The sequence below is a fragment of the Eretmochelys imbricata genome, chromosome 12 (genome assembly GCF_965152235.1).
Source record: "Eretmochelys imbricata isolate rEreImb1 chromosome 12, rEreImb1.hap1, whole genome shotgun sequence".
NCBI lineage: Eukaryota > Metazoa > Chordata > Testudines > Cheloniidae > Eretmochelys > Eretmochelys imbricata.
In genome coordinates this window covers 11,987,226-12,011,512 of record NC_135583.1, presented here as the reverse complement: position 1 = coordinate 12,011,512, position 24,287 = coordinate 11,987,226, and the positions used below count along the sequence as shown (strand labels likewise).

The window sequence follows — 24,287 nt, the reverse complement described above, 5'->3', positions numbered from 1 at the left end:
TGGCTTCCTGAAGCAAAAATAAAAAGCTTGTGAAAAGTCAGAGATGCCAATAGCAAGATATTTGTGTTTTTGTTGAACCGGAATGCACAGCCCTAATGATAAAGGGGCGGTCGGGACAGCCAGCAGCCATAGATCCCCATTTCCAGGAAACAGAAAACCAAAACACATGTCATTTTCTCCCTGGGATGAGATTACTTAAATGTACCATGCATCATTTTCATTTCACAAGCAGCTTGCTCCAGGTTCTTTAGTTAGGATTTAGGCTTCTTTAATTTGACTCACAGGTGCATGTTCAAATTTTCGTTACGCATTCTTACAGCCGCCTTGGTTGTTTTTCTATTTGTCACAGGTATGGAACTCTGCTACGCAGGCATTTTAATCAAACACTCTGGTCATGTCTAGGAAAGCTTTTGAGTAATGCTGTGCTTAGAAATGGAGATGTGATTGAGCCAGTGCAGTTCATTTTCCTGGAGGAAATGTGTGGTTGGATGGAATATAGACCAGGTGCACCAGAGCTCTGCTGAAGACAGGGGGCAGACACAGTGGTGGCTTTAAGACCGTTTTGCGCTATCCCAATCCCCAGAGGTATTGGGTTCTGTTTCGGCTTGTGGCATAAATTAGAGTAGACTCGTGGATTCCCAGTTTACCAACGAGGAAGCTGAGGCATAGCTATGTGACCAACCCGAGGTTGTGGCCAAGCTGGGAATGTAGTCCGTGCTTACTGACTCCCAGTCCTGTGTGTTATCCTTCCTCTTTTTTGGAGGAATCTGACTGTAAACATGTTTTCACCACATAGTCTAAAATATCTAGGGCCGAATGCTGCCACTGTTACGTGGGTGCAGTGGAGGAGAAAGCAGGGGCCCCTTCCCTTAGAACAGTACGCATCAACAGAAGAACACCCCTGTTAGCAACAAAGGGGCCCAGCTGTTGTTTCCCCTGTACTCCTCAGCGCAAAGGAGGCATGACCTGGTTAGAGTGCTTTGTCTGTTCTCAGCATGTGTGCTGAGGTAAGTGGCATGTGCTAGCCAGGAGCACATGTGGCTGCTCCCAGTTTCTTTTAGGTTCTCAAAGGGTGGTTCTCTTGGTTGCATTTGTCTACTTGATTCTGGAGGTAGGAATATGAAAATTTCTCTCTGGGCACCAGCCTCATGTCCTTTATGTATCAGTTTTCATGCCCAGGTACCTAGGCAACAATTTTTGTTCTGGTTGTACTATGGTTGGTACAGGAATGGTCATGTGTGTACCACCTTTGTGCTTCTTCTATCCTTGGAGCTGCCCCTCTGTCATACATTAGAGCATCCTTGGGGTTGCTCTAACTTACATCTACCTACCTATGGCCCCAAGCAGAGTATCACTGGAGCACAGGGATGCCTTGGGCATGCCTTCTTTTCCCCCAGCCATGCCCTGTGCACTAGGAGGGAGTGAAGTAGGAGCATCTCTTTGTAATTTTTGCTACAGTGACACTATTCAGGAGTTGCATGTTCTTGCCCAGAGAGTTCAGAATTCCAATAGGTGTTGCTAGAGTGCCCTGAAAAGACGAAGCTGCTGGTGTGCTCTATGTTCCTTGAAGGGTTGGCTGTGCTGTGTCATACTGTATCTCCTTCTAGTCCCATTGCTTCTGAAGATGATTCTAAGACCTCCTGGGTATCCAGTGTATCTGATCCTTCCAGGCTCCAAAGCCATTCAGTAGCACGTAATGCTTTCAGAAGTCCTCACATCACAAATGCCCCCACCCTAAGTCTGTGTTTTGCTGTTGCCCCTTGATCCGTGATCATACCCTCACAGTTGGCATCTGAGCTCGTGTTGATAGCATCTGCGTCGGTAAGTGCTTGAGTGCCTCCTGTGCACTTGATGTCAACCCAGACTCAACGTTCATTCAGCTTACAGATCTGTAAGGAGCGTCTGGCAGAGAAAGGAACAATCGCTCATTCTTTCCAACACTAGATACTGCAAGGGAAACATTGGAGGCCTTTTGTGCTCTGCTTCAGACTTGACAAAGACCTTCCCAGAAGTTCCCTCTCTTACAAAGCATTTGTTTCCAAATCCAGACGAATAAAATTGCTGTCAGTCACTGGCATCCTTCACTAGTTCTTTCATTTCCTTGCTGACAAAGTGATAAAGTTGTGGTGCAGTATCAGGGCTCATCGACAGCTCAGAGAGCTTGATTAAGAAGTCACACCTTCAGGCATGTATAAGTTGTTAAGGCAGAAGTATAAAGTATATGTATGTAAATATATATACACTTTTTTCCATCCAAGGTACTGATTTTCCCAGAAGGCACCTGTACAAATCGTTCTTGCCTGATCACCTTTAAACAAGGTGAGAGACATTGTGTTGCATATATTTTGTTAGAAAATCATGGACAGGCATGATTTACAAAGTCACTTCATCAGTTTGTAAATATATTAATTTGGACCAGTGGGTTTCTTTTGTTTATTTACAGTCTGCAAGGGTACTGTCAAGTCAAGGATGTTTAAAAAGCCACTTTTCTTCACCTGTGCTGCTAGTAACACCTTAGATTATTAAAACTGTTTTTAAAACCTCTACTACTTTATACCATTTGCTGTGAATTTATTTTTTCAATTTCCAGCAGCTTGTAGAATGATAATAGACTAGTTAGTTACACTTTGTTTCTGGGCAGCTTCTAGACAATTTAACTGTGTCTTTTTCATGCTTTAGAGCAATGATTCAATAGTTGTGTAGTTCACAGGAATGTCTACTTAGTTTTATGTAAAGCATCTTCATTAAAATTAAAAATAAACAGTGGAAACCCATTTTCACAAAACCTACTTCTGGGAGATTTGACCTGACAATGTTCCTGTAATTTGAGGTGCATTTGTTTTTTATTTAGTTAACCCCTAACATTTAATATACTTAGTAATGTTTCAAATGCATAAACTACTTGGAATTTTACTGGTTCCTGCAGGATAATTAATAATTGCATTTATTTTGGTTTAGTTTCATAATAGTAGTCTTGTAATTTTTTGAAATTTAGAGCTGAGCAACTAACTGAAGTAATCTCAGTGCTTCAGTGTATATTTGTTCAGGTAGTAATGAAAAAAATAAAAAAAATCTTTGTCATGCAGCTGATTTATGAAATCTACTCTGGTTCATATTTAGCAGGATTAGCAGAACAGATTATTGGCTGCACAGAATAGATGTTCTATAATGGCACTGTCTAGTAGAAAGTGGTCTTTGCTGCTGCTTGCTTACCAAAGCTATGCTGGTTTCCCACGTTATGTCGTTGAAAAAACAGCTCCTTATTCCAAAGTCACACAATGCTAGTATAGGTACCTATGTGACTAAATAAGGACCATAAGCATTATGTGACCATCTTGACTGTCATTCTCCCCAATGGTCATGTGAACATGTAGCCAATATTATTCCCTTGGTGACTGGAGAAACAAGATGGGTGAGTTAATATCTTTTACTACCTCACTCACCTTGTCTCTCTAATGTCCTGGGACCAACATGGCTGCAACAACACTGACTATGTCCCTTGGGAACTGACGTTCATTCAGGTGGGAGAAAATTAGTTCAAAATAATCCACAAATCTGAGGGAATCACTTCTCTCTGACCTAAAACTCTGTTCTGGTAGAAGAGAGGATCTCCTTTATCTGGAATCTGACTAGTCATGCTTTTAAAAAATAACTGTGAGGGGATAATTTTTCTTTTCTTTTTTTTGTTTCCCCATTACGTTTTATTTGTCCTCCAGTCCTCCCTTGTCTTAATCACTAAGAATTTTAAGTGATTATGTTTGTATATTAAAAAGTGATTTGTGGTTACAGGAGCCTTTATTCCAGGAGTTCCCGTGCAACCGGTGCTGCTCCGATATCCAAACAAACTGGTGAGTAGAACATTCTCCTTTTTGCAACTTACAAAGCTAAAAATCAAAACATTCTTAAAAGACACATAGGTTCTAGGCAGTCCATTGTCATCAAGTTTAAAGGCATTCCTAGAGGCCCCAGCTGCTTTGCCTTAAAGGGTTGGCTGAGAATTCCCCTGAGACAGGGGAATCCTCCAGTGATGCAAAACTAGCGTAGCTCGCTCTACTGCATCGTTCTTCTTCCTTCTTGGTGTGGCAAGACTGAGGGGCTATCCTAGGACTGTGGGGGCAGAAAGGTTGCTTAGTCTTCTACTCATGGCTGCACCAAGATTGCACTTGGCACATCTGAAGATTGAGGGCCTACCAGTGTAATACAGTAGAAAGTGCTTAAGAAATTAAATGCTACTTTAAGAGCACTCTTGCTATATTTTGTTTACTAGGGGTGAAAAGCAAATTTGTAACAGTAATGTACAACATGTTCCCTTTGATTGACTGCAAGCAACATGGAAGCAATTCCCTCAAACTACGTCTTATTGTTTGGAGAGTGCTTAGTCTTTGCTTTTCATACTTCTACATACGTTTTCCAAATACAAATGAGCTTACTGCATTCTTCCTAATATTGAAGCAACCAGTGTAGCATGTGCTTTGGAAATGTCCCGTTTAGCGCTTCAGTATTAGTATTTGGTTTTGCAATGTCTTGTAAAAAATTGAAAACAACAACCCAGTTGTTTTTAATACACTTTTTCCATATTCTAGCATATATGCAATTGGAAATCAGATACAAATAAATTTACCATAAGAAACGCTTATGTCCTCCTCCAGTGCAGTTATGTTATGCCGCCGGCCCAATTAAATTATTTAGAATAATAAACTCTGCTTTCCTTTTTGTCGTTTCACACTCGTTAAATTAATTGTAATATGTCATAACTTGATAGCTTTGCGACAGAAACCGTGTTTTATCTGTGTTCTGTAAAGCTGCATGCCAACTTCTGGTTATGTATCTTTCACAGTAATGTGGGGGGGAGACCAATTGTGACCCATTAAGAGAAACAACCTTTGAAATAGTTTCATAAGATAATTACTAGAAGGCTGCAAATAAAGAGAGTGCACTGCCTCTCACTAACCCTTTTTATTAGGCGTGCATGGAATTTTTAAGAATTGTCCTCGATTGCACATCTGGTTCCATCCTGCTGAAATACTTATGTGGCTGATAAACTTGAGGATACTTTTAACCCTCTATTCACGTATGTAATTCCCATACTACTACTTCCTCTGTCTGATACGTGGGGCAAAAATCACTGCCACTCTTCTCACATGTACATAAGAATAATAGTTTGCATTGCATCCAAGAAACTCAAGAAATGTACATATATAAAAATGAACTTCCCTTCACAACATGAGTGAGGAAGGTAGGGTAAATGTTACCCCTAGTTTACAGATGAAGAAACTGAGACAATTTGTCCGAGGTCCCATAGGGGGTGAGTAGCAGAGCTGGGAATAGAATTCTGGTCTCTTCGCTCTTACTTCTATGTTTTAATAAAAAAAAAAAAAACACTCTTTCATTTTTTCTCCCTCCTCTGAATTGTCCCATATAAAAGAATGCCACCAGCGCAGTGGCTGCATCAGACCCCAATGACAAGGTGGCAAAAGTCAACAGGAGTGAATACTGAAGGAAGAACAAAGTCCTTTAATATTTACACAGCTAAATGTTTTACATCAGATTGGAAGTAAGCTGACTAAAGCCATGGCCTCCTGAATATAATTAGATCCTGATCCAAAGCTTACTGAAATCGCTGGAAAGGTTCCCTTTGACTTCAGTGGGCCTATATTGGACTTGGCTAAGATCCTGGTCCTATTAAAATCAATGGAAGTTTTGCCATGGACTTTAGTGGGGCCAGGAGATCACCCTGGTCTTAAATAAACATATAATTAAATACATTTTTCTCATTACCTGTCACAGCTAATTAAGGTAACTTTCATTCCTTACGAGCAGGCAGCTACAAGCATTTAGCATATGGGAATTTGGGGACTTCTGATTCAGTTTTACTTCCACTCTCCGCCACCCTATCTTTCCAAGTTCTTGTAGCTGTTAGAGCAATTCTTCTCCCTGAGTAAGCTCAAAAAACCCCCAAGGCAGACATTTAATCCTCTTCATTGTAATTAATTAAGCTGAAATAGATGTGCTTGTATTTGTGGTCCGGGTGATGTGCTCTTCTTCCCTGAGGCTTAATTTATGACTGCTGTAATACACCTAACTTACAGTGGTGTAGGCTAGTACACTCCTGTTTTTTTGCTGCCTGTGTGCCACCCCTCTTTCTCTCCCCACCACCACCAGAAGGATCAAACATTTTTGAGGTGGGGGCCGGGGAGTGGGATCACTTGTGTCCTGTGTCTTTTAGGGCAGGTCTATGCTACTGCTTAAGTCGACCTAACTTACGTTGCTCAGGGGCGTGAAAAAGCACCCCCCCGAGCGATGCAAGTTTTGCCCTATATACGTTCTCCTGCCGACACAGCTTCCGCTTCCCACCAAGGTGGAGTAATTATGCCGGCGGGAGAGCACTCACCTATTGGCATAGCACGTCTCCACCAGGCACGCTACAGCGGTGCAGCTGTGCCAGTGTAGCACTGTGGCCTAGACTTGCCCTTAGATGCCAGTACTCTCCTCTGATGGTGTTTCCCCCCAGTTACCACAGTGGGACCCACACCTGTGTTGGTGAACTTTCGCCCCCCACCTTTTTTTTCTAAGCCTTCTTCCCATGCGGTTAACTCGCGAAGCGTTGATTACGATGCTAGACATGAGTGTAATTTTACTACTGCAACAGGGTGTAGAACGGTGTCCTTCAGCTGACTTCCACAGGGAAGTTGCCAACGTTTCATTACATGCCCATTGCAACATAGTGTGTAGGTTCAAATTAAGTTAGGGGGCAAAGGCCCAGTGTAGTTCACAATAGGTTTTTTATTAAGAATAAGAGGATTGGAAAATCAGTTTTTTGGTAGTTTTGTTTGGAGGAAATGAAGGGTGCACAAGTAAATGTTACAGCAGGAAGGGGCAGAAATTCCAGGTGGGAGACAGAAGTTACTGTACACGGGGAAGATTACAGAAATTGTTTTCCCCACTTGAAGGTACCAGACAAGTAGCATGCCACCATTTCTGTTGTGGCATTTGACAGTAAAAGAAGTCGATTGAATGCTTGTAAGACCTTGCATAAAAGTCTCTTAAAAACTTGCTAACTTTTTCTTGGAGAATGTCAACTCATTATTAGCCGTGTCTTCTATAAGTTCCTGCACTTAATAGAGGGGATACTTAGATGAATTTAGGGAGTGAAATAACACAGTATAAAGTAACTGGCAAGTTTTTGCTTTCACAAGTTAGCAATACGTTATTACTTAGCTTCTAAGCTGCTTGGGGTAGGGTGTTTTTTCCTCTTGTGTTTGTACAATGCCTTGCACAGCTGGCTCCTGGGCTTCGATTAGGGCTCCACAGTACAAACCACAATAATAATTAAACAGTTTAAAGTCTGTAGAGTACATCTTTTTGTTTGTTTGTTGAGAATCTGTCTCTGGAAAATAGGTTGATAAAATAGGTGTTGCAAGATATAGTAATGAAGAAAAACTATGGTTGATTATTCATATGAATTTTTTTGTCTTGTCACACATTTAAAAGGCATTTTTATCATTTTTCATGATAAGCAGAAGTAATCTTAAAAATGTGCTTATCCTTGTAATAGTTTTGATAATGCAGCATTATGTGTTCGTGCAGCATACACAATGCATGGTTTTAGTCCTGAATTTAAGGATGTGTAGTTTGCAATAGGCATCAGAATCTTGATCAGTTGTGGTAACATGCAAAGTATCCAAACTTCCTTTGCAGTAGCTTTTGTGTAAACCGTCTATAAATACAGCTCAGTGTGTTGGACCAACACTGTGTGGGTTGATAGCTGGGACATATGAAGCTGTATTTTCTTTACCTATTTAGTGAGGCTTGTCACAGTCCAGGGCAGGCACCTGCATCTGTATTCCCTCTTCATGGTCCAGCAAGAGCACCCATTTGCAGGGTTCCAGCTCCACAACCATCATCTCTTGGGCAGAGACATGCATCTCTCTCCTTCCTGTCCTGGGTATTTCCAGGCTGCACAGATCCCTTCCTACACTGTGAATTCCCCAGCAAGGCAGAGTGCCTCAGCAGGCCTGCTCTGCCTTCCTTCCTCGGGGGCTATAAGCAGCATAATTGCCCACAGTTAAGTTACCACCCAGCTCTTCTTGAGCAAGCACCTTTAAGGTGAAAGTATTACAGAGAAAGTATATTAAAAACAATAAAAGAATCTACACACATGCTAATACGCTTACCAGAGATCACCTCAGCTCCAGCAAGGGCTCTGGCAGGTAAAACAGTCTTTCAGACCCCACCAAAGGGTTTGCTGTGGTCATAAGTTCATAGCTGCTGTTAGCTCAAAACAAGCACCCCATGAATCTGTAAGTCATTGCTGTGTGCAGTTTGGGTCTTTGATCTGGGAATAGGCAATTTGTAGACCATGGATGTCCTCCTCAGGGCGAAGCTTCAAAAGGCTGAGTTCTTGCATAACTGAAGGGGGCACATTTGCCTGTATACGTCCCCCTAGAGATTTCCTGGAAACTCACTTAACTTTAAAAGTTCAAATAGTTTCAAATAGTCCTTTGAAGCCCCTAACATTTCCCATGCTTTGCATTAATCCTGTCTTCCCCCAGAGACATTAGATACAATCCCACAATAGTACATCAGTGTTTGCATTTTTAATGCAATGGACTACTCTTATTCTTAAACTTGATTCAGTAAGGTTTAACTTCATCCTATAATGTTTCTCCAGGGTATTGCAGGAAATTGCCATATTTGTTCACAAGGCTGTCCAAATATGTTTGTGTTCCTTAATTCCTCCAGTCGTATTGTTCCATACACAATTGATCAGGTACCCAGTTCATTCCCACAGTTTTCAGAGTGGCAGCTGTGTTAGTCTGTAGCAGCAAAAAGAACGAGGAGTACTTGTGGCACTTTAGAGACTAACAAATTTGTTACTCTAAGGTGCCACAAGTACTTCTCATTCCCACAGTGTTTCAAAGCAGAATCCTCCTTCAGAGACCCAGGAATGGGAATCACTTGTGTAGCATTTGAGAGCTAATGTAAGAAGCCAGGGTCTTTTTAGCATCAAACCTGGGCTGTTGCTACTCGGGCTGTGAAACCCCTGGTAGCTGGGCTCTTTGGTTTTAGATGCAGCTTAAGTAAAACAGTAAGCAAAAGTAGTTTGATTATAGCGGAAGTTGGAAGTTTTCTGCCAAGCCACAGTGTCCGCCTCTTGAATCTCAGATTTCCCCAAAGTACATCAAAAATTCTGCTGGTGTTCTCTTCTGTTAAGATTCCAGTATTTTATCACAGCAAGGTTCAGCAAACGAGGTCAAAAGGGAAAAAACAGGCAAGAAGGCCATAACCCAATTGAACATATGGTCAGACCTTGTTATTTTGAATCAGTTTGTACCTTCTTACAAGCGTATTTTCTATAGTAACTTCTCTGGCATACAGAGGTAGACAAATGCATGAAATTTTTTTCAAATGCATGAAATTGATACCATGAGGTGATCACTGCAGCTATCTTAATGGAGAATGCTTTTAATACATAAGTGGCTTTGATCAAGCGATGTAAAAATGTTGCCTCCATCTATAATATAAATGCTCCCTTTGTCTGTTTACTTGTGTGACAGTTTTGTCAGTCCCTTGCTTAATAATGGAACAGTATAGATACAATGAACTTTGACGACAAACACCTTTCTGTTCCTGCTAGCCCTGCAGAGCCAATACAGCTGTAAGTGATTGAGCAGGGTTCTAGTCTTCCTCATGCAGCACCAGTGGAATTCAGCTGCATTCCTGTTGTAGAATTTTTATTAATTGATGATGTGGAAGAGGCAAAAAGAGGAAGTTACTTTTCACATCCCAGGCTGAGTTTGATCATTCTAAGGGCAATGGGCAGGAGGGGACAGGCAATAAAGGGAGGGGAAGCATGGGCTAGTTGTGTTTGGGGAATGGCCAGCAAGTCAGAGATCTGAGTTCCATTCCTGCCTTTGCCACTGGTATGCTGAATGTATCTACATCTTGCCTTGCCTTAGCCTGCCCACCTGTCATATGGGGATAGTGATGTTTTGTAAAGCACTTTGACATCTATGGATGGAAGTAGATTAGTACAGAGTTTTAAAACTTAAAAAAAACACCAGATCATTTATAAAGAGGAAATGACCTTAAAGACAACAGTCATTGTACGGAAGTTGGAGGAGGAAGCTAAAAGTATAAAAAGCAGTTTAATGAGGCAGTCAGTAAATTCAGGGTGTTGAGAATAAGGTATAAATTGGCAATCTTGTCCATAAAATATTAATAGGGTAAATCTATGTCCTTATAAATGAGAAGTTTGAAAATGTATTAAGCAGCTTTACAGAGTTAAAAAGTGAAATACTATAGGTAAATTAGCCTTTGTTGGATTTACAAAGTACATAAGAATGGTCATACTGGGTCAGACCAATGTCCATCTCGCCCAGTATCCTGTCTTCCAACAGTGGCCAATGGCAGGTGCCCCAGAGGGAATGAACAGAACAGGTAATCATCAAGTGATCCATCCCCTGTCACCCATTCCCAGCTTCTGGCAAACAGAGGCTAGGGACACTTTAGAGCATGGTTTTGGTAAATTTTAATCTACAGTATAGTCATCCTCTATTTAAGAGAACTAGGGTAAATGTGCACCACATTTTGTTTCTGTTTAGGGCTCCTTTTCTTTCTAACCATGCTCAGTACGGATGTGATGGTGGGAAGATAAGAACAGCCTGCAACAACAATTTAAAAAAATCATTTCAACTAAGCTGTGATTATCCCTGGTCTGATTCTATACAAGATGATTGGGAAAAGAAAAAAATATGGGCTCGTGCCTTTCTTTAGCTTCTTTGTGCTGTATAAAGAAGGCCTGAAATACACTGTTGGTGGTTTTTGTTTTTAAAATTTCTGTATGTTTCTACACTAGAAATTCCGATGCTGTCTAGATTAATAGATTCAAAGGCCAGAAGGGACCATACTGAATATCTAGTGTGATCTGTATAACACAGGCCATAGAATTTCCCCAAAATAATTCCTACAGGAGATCTTTTAGAAAAACATCCAATCTTGATTTCAAAAATGTCAGTGATGGAAAGTCCACCACAACCCTTGGTAAATTGTTCTGATGGTTAATTACCCGCCCAATCAAAAATTTACGCCTTATGTCCAGTCTGAATTTGTCTGGCTTCAACTTCCGGTCTAGGCTGGAAGACCCTTTGATGACTGGAGAGCCTTGTGTAAATGATGAGATCACGCGTGCTAAAGGAGTAAAAATAGTATAAAAAATATCCTATAAAAAAATACTACTGTTAAGTGGGAGAAGATAATCTTCGTCAGACTGTTTAAAATAACATCTGTTTGACCTCAGGGATTAATATTTCAGAATAAATGAAACATTTGTTGAAGATTCCACATTTGTGTCCCCTGCTTTAGGGAGATAAGAGCTTAGTGCCTCTCACTGGTCCTCCAGCAAAACCACAGAAGATCAAGGCTTCACATTCCTAACATTTCTATGATGAAAAAACAAGCAGAATTTGTTTCTTAATTAAACCAAACAAACTGACCCAGCCTTTCAGGCCCTAAAGTAGCACAAGCCCCTCAACTCCCCCCGCCCCTCCCCTTTTGGTATCCTTTGTAGGTCAACTTTAAAACACTGGAGTGAAGCAGTAATAAAGGATTGGTTTTGCATAAATGGAAGGCATTCCTTTCTAAAGCAGGAATTAGGCAAGACCATGTGTACCCTAGAACGATGTTCTGGCACAGCTAGTGCTGTGATCTCAAGCAGAACTACCAAACCACGGTGTAAAGCTGCTGTTCCTGGAAGACAAGGAGTAGATTATAATTAGGGCCTTTTATAGAGCTCATGTCAACTCCCAGTGAAGTCTTTTAATGGGAGCTCAGTAAGAATCTAGGTGATGTAAAACATCAGTCAGTACAAAATTGCGTGGGCAAACTAATGCATGGGTTTAATCTTTTCTCTTGGCACACTTGTTTCCTTTTTCATATGATAAAAATGCAGCTGGTGAAGATATTTATAAGGCTAAGGATTCCGGTCACATTAACATTCTTTTCTTTTTTAATAAGACAGTAAAACATCCTCTGCTTCACAATTGTATGCTTATAATTTTCTGTTGTATCATGTCTGTTCTCCCCTCTGGCTTGACTTGTCATACATTTCTGTTTTTTTGTTTTTTGTTAGGATACTGTGACCTGGACATGGCAAGGCTATTCATTGTAAGTTTCCTAACCCTATTAAAAACCATATACAGGAACTTCTCCCATTAATAAATACACTGGCAATGAGCAAACCAGCCCTGTTAAGTCCACAGGAACACATTTCTTGGTTTCTTCTTCTAATGGCATGTATTTGGGGGGGTCACACTGACATTATGTGAGAGGCTCCAATGTTTAATCTTTTAGTACATAGAGCACTAAACTGGTGTTCAAGACACCTGGGTCTGTTCCTGACCCTGCCACTGGTTTGCTGGATCACTTTGGGCAAATAACTTACTCTCTCTGTGCCTCAGTCTCCCCATCTATTAAAAAGGGGATAATTTTCTTTGTAAAGAGCTTTGAGATCTACTGATAAAAAGAGCTAGGTATTATTATGGCAGCAAATTTTGTACTTGTTTTATTTTTCTGTCCTATAAGGATCTGTCATTTTCCAGTTATATCACCCTGAGGATCCTCTTGCTTATACTGGTCTCAATCTGGAGTCACTCCAGTGAAGTCAGGAGTTTTAAGCTGGTGTGCAAAGAGTGAAAGTGGAGGAAAACCGAGCCCTATTGTATGTGTAGCTGCAGGTGCATTGCATTCGTAACATTTCTCGAATAATTCTTTCCAGTTATTCTAGCATTAAATTTTATAAATGCAAAGCTTCTGCCCCTGCAGTAGAGTGTCCAGTGAATAGTCTAAGGCTTGACTGCTTACAGACTTTTGCAATGTAGTTAGATCCGAATGGTTCCCACAGATAGTAAAAAAAGTTCAATTCTGGATTTTCTGGTTGCTTGTAACACTAGAATAATAACTGTTATAGAAGAGAAAAATGTTGCAGTTAAATAACTGCATATTGTCAAAAGTTGATTTGGTTAGTCTTCTCCTTGCTTTTGTTTTTTTCACATGTTACAATGAAGCAGACATGGAAGTGAAATTCTTAAGGTTTTTGTTTCCTTTTTCTTTTGGACTGTCACTACTGAAAAATCACAGGCATCAGCAACTTACTTTATTTTTATCTTCTTTGGTGCCATTTTAACCTCCAGCATACTCATTTCTCTGTCTGACTTGAAGTTTCACCCCAACATACAGTAGATAAAGAGGCCAGGACATAGCAAACATCTCTTCCTCTCCTCCATCAGATACAGAGAGACGTTCTTTCTGTATTCAGACCCTTACAGTACTTTTCATCTTGCACAATTAAACAAGAGTCCTTTAGCTTTAGGAGATTCCAGTGAAGAGAGATCTCTTTGATTTCAGATCCTAAAAGTGAAAACTCTTCAAGTGACACCCTCAGAGGCCAACAAAGGTCAATAGCTTAACGAAGGTGGCTTTCTAATAAGAATGATTCTAAATTGAGCGCATGCAATTGAGCATATTAAAACTTAAATATTTGATGTCATATATTTTATTTATAAAACCTCAGTAGAAACATTGTGTATAGTTTTGTAAAATTCTTATAATTATATAGTAGTACTGAAATGAAAATGCATTAAAATTCCAACGTAGTATAGAATTTCTTTCCACATTTACATGAAATAACCAAGGAGAATTATACTTAAGTATATTTTAGGAGCATTTTAGTCATGGTGTCCTCTGTCATTGGCTGATTCTAGCATTTACATATTTGATGCAGTCTTACCAGTTGAAGATCTAGTTCTTCTCATTGCTAATGAAGGAATTTCCTCTAATGTTTTGTCCAGCCTGGACACTGGTTCCAGAAAATTCCATTCACACAACTTGTACATGATGAAGATTTTCTTTTTTGAAAGTCGAGTAGAGAAAGTAGAATTTTCTTAATAGCAGCTAAGATTTAAGGCCAAGATTTTCAAAAACAGGTTCCTATAAACACTCCTAAGCAAGTGTCCTGATTTTTTTTTAAATTTTAATAGTCCCAGGCAACCACTGTCTTCGGTGTGAGTTGGTCCTGTGAAAATCCTTGGTTTTGTTAATCGCATACTGGATTTGCTGTTGGAAGGATGGAATGTAGATTTTTTTTATAGGCTTTGAATGTGTGTGATTTTTACATGAGCCTTATTGCATACAGGTATTTTTTTTTATCTTAGTTTATTACTTAGATGCTAAGGTAATAAAAATAATAAATACAGTGGATGGGTTTGTATTACCTCAAGTGGCTTGAGTCACTCAAGAAACTGCCCTTTCTTCCCCATAAACTTAAGAACTCTATTCAAGAACAATAAAACAGACACTTTACAAGAAGAACAGTCTTCACTTTCATGCAGATTACTTGAGACTCAATTTCTGAACCACTTTGAATGAAAGAAGTGTTACCGCAGTTACATTGATCATCTTTTCCTCTTCCTGGCCCTGGATTTAGGGCTAAGCATTATTTTTCTTGCCTTAAGAAACAAGTTGCATTTGAAGAGTGACACCTTGGATGTCACAGTCGTGGGCACACCAGAATATTAAGATTAATGAAAAGTATGGGTCAGATTTATCAGAGAAATAGGTGAAAAGATTGGGATATTGTAAACAGGCAGTCTGCAAAGGGACTTCAAGAACTGAATCCTCAAAATCTTACTTCCCATTCAGTTTGACTAATGTCAACATCAACAGTGTGCTTTCCCTTTGTTCCAGAGCATCTCTTCTATACAAAATTATTCTAGATCCTTGTAATTAGACCATATCCATCAAGTCATTTCTTAAGCCAATTATTTCACGTGTCCTAGGAAGGGATGATGCTAAAAAAGAATTTTCCAAATACATTTAAAAGAAAATGCTGGAAACAAATGGGTGCTAATGGGATCTGCCAGAATTGTATATCTGGGCACACAATTGCACAATACGCATGGAAAAGCCCAGAACTTATTTAACAAAAGCATAAGTAAATGAACTGAATGGAGTTTTAAAAGGAACATGAGGATAAACTAATAGGATATTAAGTATCAGAGGGGTAGCCGTGTTAGCATGCGTCCACAAAAACAACGAGGAATCTGGTGGCACCTTAAAGACTAACAGATTTATTTGGGCATAAGCTTTCGTGGGTTAAAAAAACACACTTCTTCAGATGCAGGGAGTGAAAATTACAGATGCAGGCATAAATATACTGACACATGAAGAGAAGGGAGTTACCTCACAAATGGAGAACCAGTGTTAACAAGGCCAATTCAGTTGGTGGATATGATCCACTCCCAATAATTGATGACGAGGTGAGTTCAAAGAGAAACTGCAGAGCTGCAGTTCATTTGCAAATTTAACACCATTAATTTGGGCTTGAACAGGGACTGGGAGTGGCTGGCTCACTACAAAAGCAATTTTCCCTCTCTTGGTATTGACACCTCCTCATCAATTATTGGGAGTGGACAACATCCACCCTGACTGAATTGGCCTTGTTAACACTGGTTCTCCACTTGAAGAGAAGGGAGTTCTCTTACATGTGTCAGTATATTTATGCCTGCATCTGTAATTTTCACTCTATGCATCTGAAGTAGTGGGTTTTTTTAACCCATGAAAGCTTATGCCCAAATAAATCTGTTATTCTTTAAGGTGTCACGGACTCCTTCTTGTTTTAATAGAATATTACTTTCTTTTTTAAAAGGACAACGTGAAATGGCATAGGTGGGTGTAAACACAGAGGTAAAACTGAAAACCTAGATTTAATACTTGAATAACTGAAAATGTAATCAAACCTTTTAAAGCTGCACTCCTTACTCAAATATGACATTTTTTTAAACTAGAAAGGAAACCTCTTTAGACTGATAATAGCATTAAAAAAAAACCTCCCTCCATGGGGGCCAGTTAGTAAACCAGAGAGTATGGGAGAATGACTAGCTCTATGTAGCAAGACTCTTTCTTCTGCTTCCCATACTGTGTTCCTCTGTTAGTTGCTCTCACTTCTCTTGCTGGCACAAACCCTTATGATGGCACAAACACTAGGATGTGACCAAAGAACTTAAGATTTGCCAGAGTAGATATGAGCACTGGTGGAAACATGACTGAAGGACTGAAGCAGACTTTGAGAGGAGAGGATGAAGGGAAGACGATTGGGGAAAAGCAGGGGTGGGGGTGAATGGGGAAGAATAGCGGGAAATGAGAGCAGAGGCGAAGGGGTGATTTAGACTCTGTAGGCCCTTGAATGAAATTTCATTATATCCTGAATAATGTCTCCCGTGTTACTCAATCTGGAAATAGTGGAGGAAGGTCTAATAAAAGAGCTAATCGATTGCATCTTACAGCGCTGGCATGCATTTGGTAGAGCACTTCTTGGCCCCTCCTGAAACCTGTCCACCCACATTCTGCTTTCACTCACTCCTTTTCTTTCAGAGGCGTAGCCATGTTAGTCTGTATCAGCAAAACAACGAGGAGTCCTTGTGGCACCTTAGAGACTAACACATTTATTAGGGCATAAGCTTTCGTGGGCTAGAACCCACTTCATCAGATGCATGGAGTGGAAAATACAGGAGCAGGTATAAATACATGAAAAGATGTGAGTTGCCTTATCAAGTGTGAGGTCAGTCTAACGAGACAATTCAATTGACAGCAGGATACCAAGGGAGGAAGAATAACTTTTGAAGTGGTAATGAGAGTGGCCCATTTCAGACAGTTGACAAGAAGGTGTGACTAACAGTAGGGGGAAATTAGTATTGGGGAAATTAGGTTTAGGTTTTGTAATGACCCAGCCACTCCCAGTCTTTATTCAGACCTAATCTGATGGTGTCCAGGTTTCAAATTAATTCCAGTTCTGCAGTTTCACGTTGGGGTCTGTTTTTGAAGTTTTTGTTGTTGAAGAATTGCCACTGTTAGGTCTATTATTGAGTGACCAGGGAGTGACCTTTTGTGTCACTCTTTTAACTTGTGGGATAGGAGCCTAAAATTGTTTTATAAATTCAAGTCAGCTGTTTAAAATTCATAAGAAAGGTCCAGCTGGCCCTCCCACTCCACCACCTCTTCTCTCTCCCCGTCCTTCTCAGAAAACTCTTCCCAAACAGAATAAAGTTGTCTGTAGAATTTGCCTTTATTTAAGGTTACAAGTAAATGCTTCTCTCTTTCAGCTTGAAAGTGCTAACAGAATGAACATTTTTGCAGTCAAATGTGGAAGTGGTTAACTGTACCTCATTTCCCAACTTCCCCCGTGTTAAAACTTCATGCTGCCTTTTAAAGCATTCAAGACCCAAAGTGCACTGGTGGTTTCTTGTTATAATAATGGTTAGCATTTAGATGGTACTGGAAATGTGAAAAATCCACATTCCTGTCAAATCTTAACCAGTCCTCCCTCTGCTCCTGGGAGGGAAGTCAATAGGTAGTAGCCTCATTTTTCATATGGGAGAACAAACACACAGAGATGAAGCTCATACAGGGTGTAAGAGCCAGAGCCAAGGCTAAAACTCAGGATTTCCTGTTTGTCAAGCCACTAAACTTCACCTCTTACAAATTCATAGATTAAGTGCAGAAGGAACTGTTAGATCATCTAATCTGCCTTCCTGCATGACACAGACCAGTTACTTCTGTAATGAGCCAAACAGGTTGGGTTTGAATATCATCTTCCAGAAAGTCATCAAGTCATGATTCGCTGTGTCCCCTAATGCATCTTCAGCCACGTTTTTACAAAAAAACAAAATAATTGCTAGCAAGATGTGAACTCTCAACTTTATATAAAGCACGGTGAATGTGTGTGATAACTACATATATAGTGCTGTAAATGCATATGGCACTAGAAAGTGTAACATGTTCTCTGCTCCAAAGAACTTGCAGCATAAATACTAACTTTAATAGGAGCAGGAACCAGCGCTACGAGGAAGAAAACCTAAGGCAGCATCTCAAGAAAGCTCAGCTCAGGGCATATAGAGATTATTGCCAAAAATAGACACTGAAAAAATGTTAACAAAAGGTATTTGCAAGTCAGCTGAAAGTAGATTACTTTTTAAAAAAAAATAAATCTTTTCCCCCCTCCCCAGCAAACAACTTTGTGTGATGACTTTTTGCCAGCTGTTCACCAGGATAGAAATTGAGGTAAGAATTGGAGAAACGTTATTAAGTTTGGATTTTTTTGATAAACCTATTGTTCCTGTATTTTTTTATCAATATCTACCAGTAAACAAATGTCTTTTGGAAAAAAGTACAGTTCTTGTCTTAATAGATTAGCTCACCTGACAGGGAAACATGGTAGGTACAGCTCTGAATCTGCTGCCCGTGCTGACAAGTCTTTTAACTTGACAAGAGCCCATATGTGGAAGGGTCGAAAGGGTATTTGTTATAAAATCACAATTAAATACCATTGTTCACAAACATTTGGACTCACAGTTCTTGTAAAGACTGAACAGGTTGAATTACAAAATAACTTGTTCTCCCTCACTGCCACCCTGGAGTGGCAGTAGAATGCTATCTATACCGACTTCGTCACGCGGCAGTTGTCATGTGATCTGTGTAACGTGTTTACACTAATACTTCCCTATAGCTCAGAGCTAAATACTTTTAAGGAATTCAGTGACTAAACTGAGTGTTTTCATTCTCAAAAAAGAGCGTACCTTGTCTAATGAACCTGTTGTCTTATTGCTTACTCTTAACTTTATTAACATGTATGGTACAAACAGTTGTATCTGATAAGAGAGAGAAAAATATATGCATGTCTCAGATCTTGATGAACACAAAAATGGATCACTCACTTCCGAGCAGAGACTTACTAACCAAGTGTAATAGTGAGGGGCTATCTCATTACAGCTAAATTACTTTGGCAAAGGATTCTACACAACACTTAATAATATACCAGGAAGTACTAACAAATATTGTAAGCTAAATTATACTTGTTAAATAGAAGAACAAAGTTGATTTGGGTGGAATACAGTCTCTGTCTGTTTATTTTCAAAATTTAAGACTTAGCCATGGGTCTCCCAGGAGTTGATGTGACTTAGCAAGTTCCCTTGTTGGTATTAATATGCATGAATTGCTGTGTAATGCAAAAGAAAATACAGCATACCTATTTTATATTTGTATGCAAATACTGTGGGCCTGATTCTCCTTTCAATTACTGTGGTTTTACACAAGAATAACTCATTTGAATAAATGTCTTTATTAGACATGTAAAGAAAGAAAATAGTTAACGTTCTGTGTATTTTTTTAAAAAGGACTCTTGCTGTCTCAGAATTTAATGCTAGTGCACCTGTAATAAAACAAATCTGCCCTCAAATTTCAAAGTTATAAAAATTAGACATGAAGCATTTTACTGTCTGCATCTCCCCTCAGGAGAGAAAGAAATTGAATTAATAAATGAATTAAAATAAATTAGACATCACCATGAGCTTCCATATATTTCTGTGCAGAGATGCACAGCAATGTACCAGTTGTATTTTAAGAACATATCATGAACATATTCCACTGAATTGTATATATTGAACGTGAAACAGTTAAGCTTAGAATCTGATAGGCAGACTTATTGCAAAAGATATACATGGTAAATAGCATAGGAGGGAGGGAGAAGGCCAAAAATAGGTCAGGGAGGTATTTTCATTACTTGAGTGAGTTTAAAAGGATTTTATCTTGCAGGGCTGGAATTTCCCTCTGCAGTGCTCAGGAATTTCTGACTAGAAGAGAGTATTTATTCATCATCACCTGGAAAGTAGTTGTGCTAGCCCCAGTCACAGATGGGAGAAATTAAATCAAGTCCTTCTCCTGAGTGTGTGTGGTTATGGGCAAGTCACATGCAGTGAGCCTCAAACATCACCATTGCCTTTGGAGGAGGTAGAGGTGTAGTCGCAGCTGGTGAAGAGTAAGCTTGCTCCTTCATACAAGGACCTGAGACCCAAACGAGCAGGCTTATGTAGATTAATCATGTCTTTGGTTCACGTTTTTGGATTGTTCAAATGTGTTCTGACTTCATCCTACTTGAGTGCCTGCATAGTGTGAATAACTGTGACAGCAGAGGATGTCAGTGCTTTGCTTTGTTAGCCCAAGAGAGTTACCCACTGTTTCACTCAGGACATGTTGGGGAGGAGGAGTTAACTTAATAATGGGCAGGGTGGGGTATCGGACTGAGAACAAAGTGTATGGTTATCCTCAAGGATCAGCTCTAGGACCTTCAATGCCAGAAGCGTAGACCTCTGCCTCTTGAACACCTGCCATTTGAGAGCACTCCTTTAGCGGGGAGTCAGTGGTTGGTTGTTACAGCCACTTGAAAAGACGTGCTCGCAGGCAGTAAGCCAGTGCATTACTGCACACAGGCATCAGGAAGGAGATGGCTCACCAAACTGCAAAAGAAAACTCTGACTGTTAGCGCTGTGTTTATACAGAGAGCACAAACAATATATGACAAATGAGTAACAGAAACCATTATATGGCAAATTACTCAATTAATATACAGGACTATGTGTAAACATCACACTGAATTAAACAGGAGTTATGCATCCCTTTCCCATCACATTGCTTTGAAAATGAACTTTTGCCTGTTTGCGTTATACGGAAGCCAACTATATTTATGCAAGCCAAGCCCATTTTCCTTGTGCTCCTTTGTTGACTTGTTATAAAGAATCACAGATGCTAATAGTGCATTTATTGAAACCCTTAACAGCAAACATTGATGTCTCTTTTAATAACAAGAAAGACATTATGTTCACTCTGATGCAAATTCACTCATTTTTTTTCTTTATTTGATGTCTCAGAATAAAGACTGACTTTTATTGTGGTAGTAGAATTATGCACATTTATGATGATGTGCTAATAGTTCAAAATGGACTTGTAAACTAAGTTACCAAGTCCTGACCTTTTGGAAATGCCCTAGTGATTGAGAAAGTTGAATATAATTGATAATGCTTCTTACTTTTCTAATAAATTACCACAAGTACTCCTTTTCTTTTTACTCCAATACAATAACCCTTCTTATAATTTCATAATAAATCTACTCAATATTTCGGGGACACAAGCTATTTCAGGGATATCTGCACACCACCTGTTTTCCCTAGGACCCAGATTTTCCATTTGGAACCTTGAATTAGTTGTAAGTCTTTAAACACTCAGCTTCAAATTAGTTAAATAAATCCATTAAATTTATGAATATGTATGCCCCCAAAGTGGATAACGACTCAACTGTTTCAAATAGTAGCATACAACTCACTTCACGTTTTTTGCTAGTAATGCCCATTCTGGGGTCCAGAACCCATCTTCTGGACATTTTCTCTCAAGCAAATATGTCTAACTTAATTCTCAGTCTATTTACTACCTATTTCTCAGTGCTGTGGATCAGAAGACAAAAAAACCTAAGAAAGAACACAATTTTTATCTAACTCTTGTTGATTGCCAGTTGTTACAGAAAAAGAGAAGAAGAATGGATAGTCATATAATGACGTTTTGACAAATTTAACTTTTTATTTTATCATTATTGACAAATATTTAAAAAAAGATCTTTATAAGATTCATTTGTGTTTGCTCAGCCTCTTATCTGTGTATTAATTTTGTTCAAATTCCAAAAATAGCAAGCATATATTATAAAATTGACTTTATCCTGAAATAAGACCATTTATCATTTTATTTTCATTGGAAAGATTTCCAGTCATTTATTTCTCCATGTCACTATTGTTGGGGCATCTGCCCTTTTCCAAAAACAAAATATAGAATACCAGTCCTCAAAGTTCTACAATTTAGCTGCAGCATCAATATGTGTTCAAAAGATTAGCATTAGTGTAGACTGAATTTGAGTTGTAATATAGAACTAGGTACCTAGGTATTTAGCACACAGTTTTGAAAGTGTGCGTACAGTCCCTGAGGCCCAAATACTGGAGCTCAACTCCTAATTTTATGAAGAACTGTGTTTTTAGGCTATTCACCCCTTTGGTTTTGGATTTCATATTAAAGCAGCTACAACAGATCTCACTAAACCAACATGAAGCAGCCACAAATCTACAAATAATCTGCTGTGTAGTGTTTTGTTTGGGTAAGTAAAAAAACCTGAGCTGTTTCTAAGGCTATAGAGACCTCTAGTGGCTGATTACTTAATTGCTTGACTGATATTTTTTTCTCCTTTATGATGCAAAACGCTATCAGTAATTAGTGGCTGTGCAGATTTACTGAATAAATTATATTTTTCAGTTTTTACCTGTTCATGTTCCTACTGAGGAAGAGAAAAAGGATCCTTCTCTTTTTGCCAACAGAGTCCGTAATATCATGGCAACGTATGTATCCATATAAAAAAAAATTCTCACGTGCTTACCAAGAACTGTTCTTATATAGCCTGGGCACTGGTTCAACTATATTTTGAACTGTTTTAGAGATCTGAAATATTTCAGGGAGTGGTTGACAAAGCCATGATTCACCTGAGTCCTAGGTTTTGTATTTGAATCTCTAAATTAATTGTATAAGGTGTAAAAGCCTCTGTAACTAGACAGTGCCGAATTGGCTAATTATTACTGACTAGTAATAAGTTTAATTGTTCTGTGCTCCACTATAATGCATTTAATTGGTGTAAAGCTGGGGTAATCATTTGCATGACAAGACATAAGGGCACAGATTCAGTTTTCTGTACTGTGATTAATGGGCCTAATTCTGCTCTGTTCCAACAGTGTAAATCTCAAACAATTGTCTTGACTCCAGTGTAATGATTGTGGATTTGCACTGGCGTAACTATGAACAGAATTTGACCCGCTTAAGTGGTGAAAGGATAAATTCTCATCTTGTCTATGTATCACCTTTGAGACCAGCACCGAGGAAGGATTTGTGGGGGGGAAAGGTAAGATTCAAAAATCTCTTTCAGATGTTTGTCTTTTCTACTGCATTTCAGGGCTTTGAATTTGCCAGTTACAGACCATACTTTTGAAGACTGCAGACTTATGATTTCAGCAGGACAGCTGACCTTGCCCATGGAAGCAGGCCTGGTGGAGTTTACCAAAATCAGCAAGAAACTGAAGTAAGAGTGGTTTTGCTATTCAGAGTTCTTTAATGACTTCAGAGCTGCACAAGACATTGTCGTGTTCTCCAGAAACAGTAATATTTGGTCTGAAGTAAATAGGGTGAAATTCAATAAGAACAAATGCAAAGTACTCCACTTAGGAAGGAACAATCAGTTGCACACATATAAAATGGGAAATGACTGCCTAGGAAGGAGTACTGCAGAAAGGGATCTGGCGGTTATAGTGGACCACAAGGTAAGTATGAGTCAACAGTGTAACACTGTTGCCAAAAAAGAAAACATCATTCTGGGATGTATTAGCAGGAGTGTTGTAAGCAAGACACAAGAAGTAATTCTTCCTCTCTACTCCATGCTGATTAGGCCTCAACTGGAGTATTGTGTCCAGTTCTGGGTGCCACATTTCAGGAAAGATGTGGACAAATTGGAGAAAGTTCAGGGAAGAGCAACAAAAATGATTAAAGGTCTAGAAAACATGACCTGTGAGGGAAGATTGAAAAAATTGGGTTAGTTTAGTCTGGAAAAGAGAAGACTGAAAGGGGACATATGTTTTCAAGTACATAAAAGGTTGTTACAAGGAGGAGGGAGAAGAATTGTTCTTCTTTAACCTCTGAGGATAGGACAAGAAGCAGTGGGCTTAAATTGCAGCAAGGGCAGTTTAGGTTGGACATTAGGAAAAACTTCCTAACTGTCAGACTGGTTAAGCACTGGAATAAATTGTCTAGGGAGGTTGTGGAATCTCCATCACTGGAGATTTTTAAGAGCAGGTTAGACAAACACCTGTCAGGAATGGTCTAAATAATATTTAGTCCTGCCATGAGTGCAGAGAACCTTCGAGGTCCCTTCCAGTTCTATGATTCTATGAACAGAGGACAAATTGCCTGGTTGATTATTTGATCTTACGTAATGTATTTTAGGATTTGAAAAGTAATATAATCTCTATAGAAATTAGAGAAGGAAAGGGCCCTCTGGGGCTAAATTATGCCTTGGACTATGTGCCTGTGTGAGGAAGTAAGAATCTGCCTACTGTAGTTAAATAGCCCCCTGCTACAGTAGTATCTAAGCACCTCACAATCTTTAATGTACCTGTGAGGTAGGGAAGTACTATTATCCCCATTTCACAGGTGGGATGCTGAGGCACGGAGAGCCCAAGTGACTGCCCCAGAGTCACACAGGAAATTTGTACCAGAGAAGGAAATTGAACTTGCATCTCCCAAGTGCTGCCTACCACCCAAATCATGGGACCACACTTCCTGTGTTGGGGATGGGGTGCTGTCACTTCTCCTGACTGAAT

General features: G+C 39.5%; 1 protein-coding gene across 2 annotated transcripts in view; it reads left to right on the top strand.

Annotated features, from left to right (window-relative positions):
* The window catches only part of LPCAT2 (lysophosphatidylcholine acyltransferase 2), a 47,491-nt gene that overhangs the window by 10,500 nt on the left and 12,704 nt on the right, over positions 1-24,287 (top strand). For both annotated transcript variants that reach the window (XM_077831189.1, XM_077831190.1), the window contains exons 5-10: positions 2,259-2,319; positions 3,790-3,848; positions 12,131-12,165; positions 18,060-18,114; positions 22,180-22,262; positions 22,868-22,993. In XM_077831189.1, the coding sequence (XP_077687315.1) occupies positions 2,259-2,319; positions 3,790-3,848; positions 12,131-12,165; positions 18,060-18,114; positions 22,180-22,262; positions 22,868-22,993 (419 nt within the window). The remainder of the gene's footprint in view (positions 1-2,258; positions 2,320-3,789; positions 3,849-12,130; positions 12,166-18,059; positions 18,115-22,179; positions 22,263-22,867; positions 22,994-24,287) is intronic.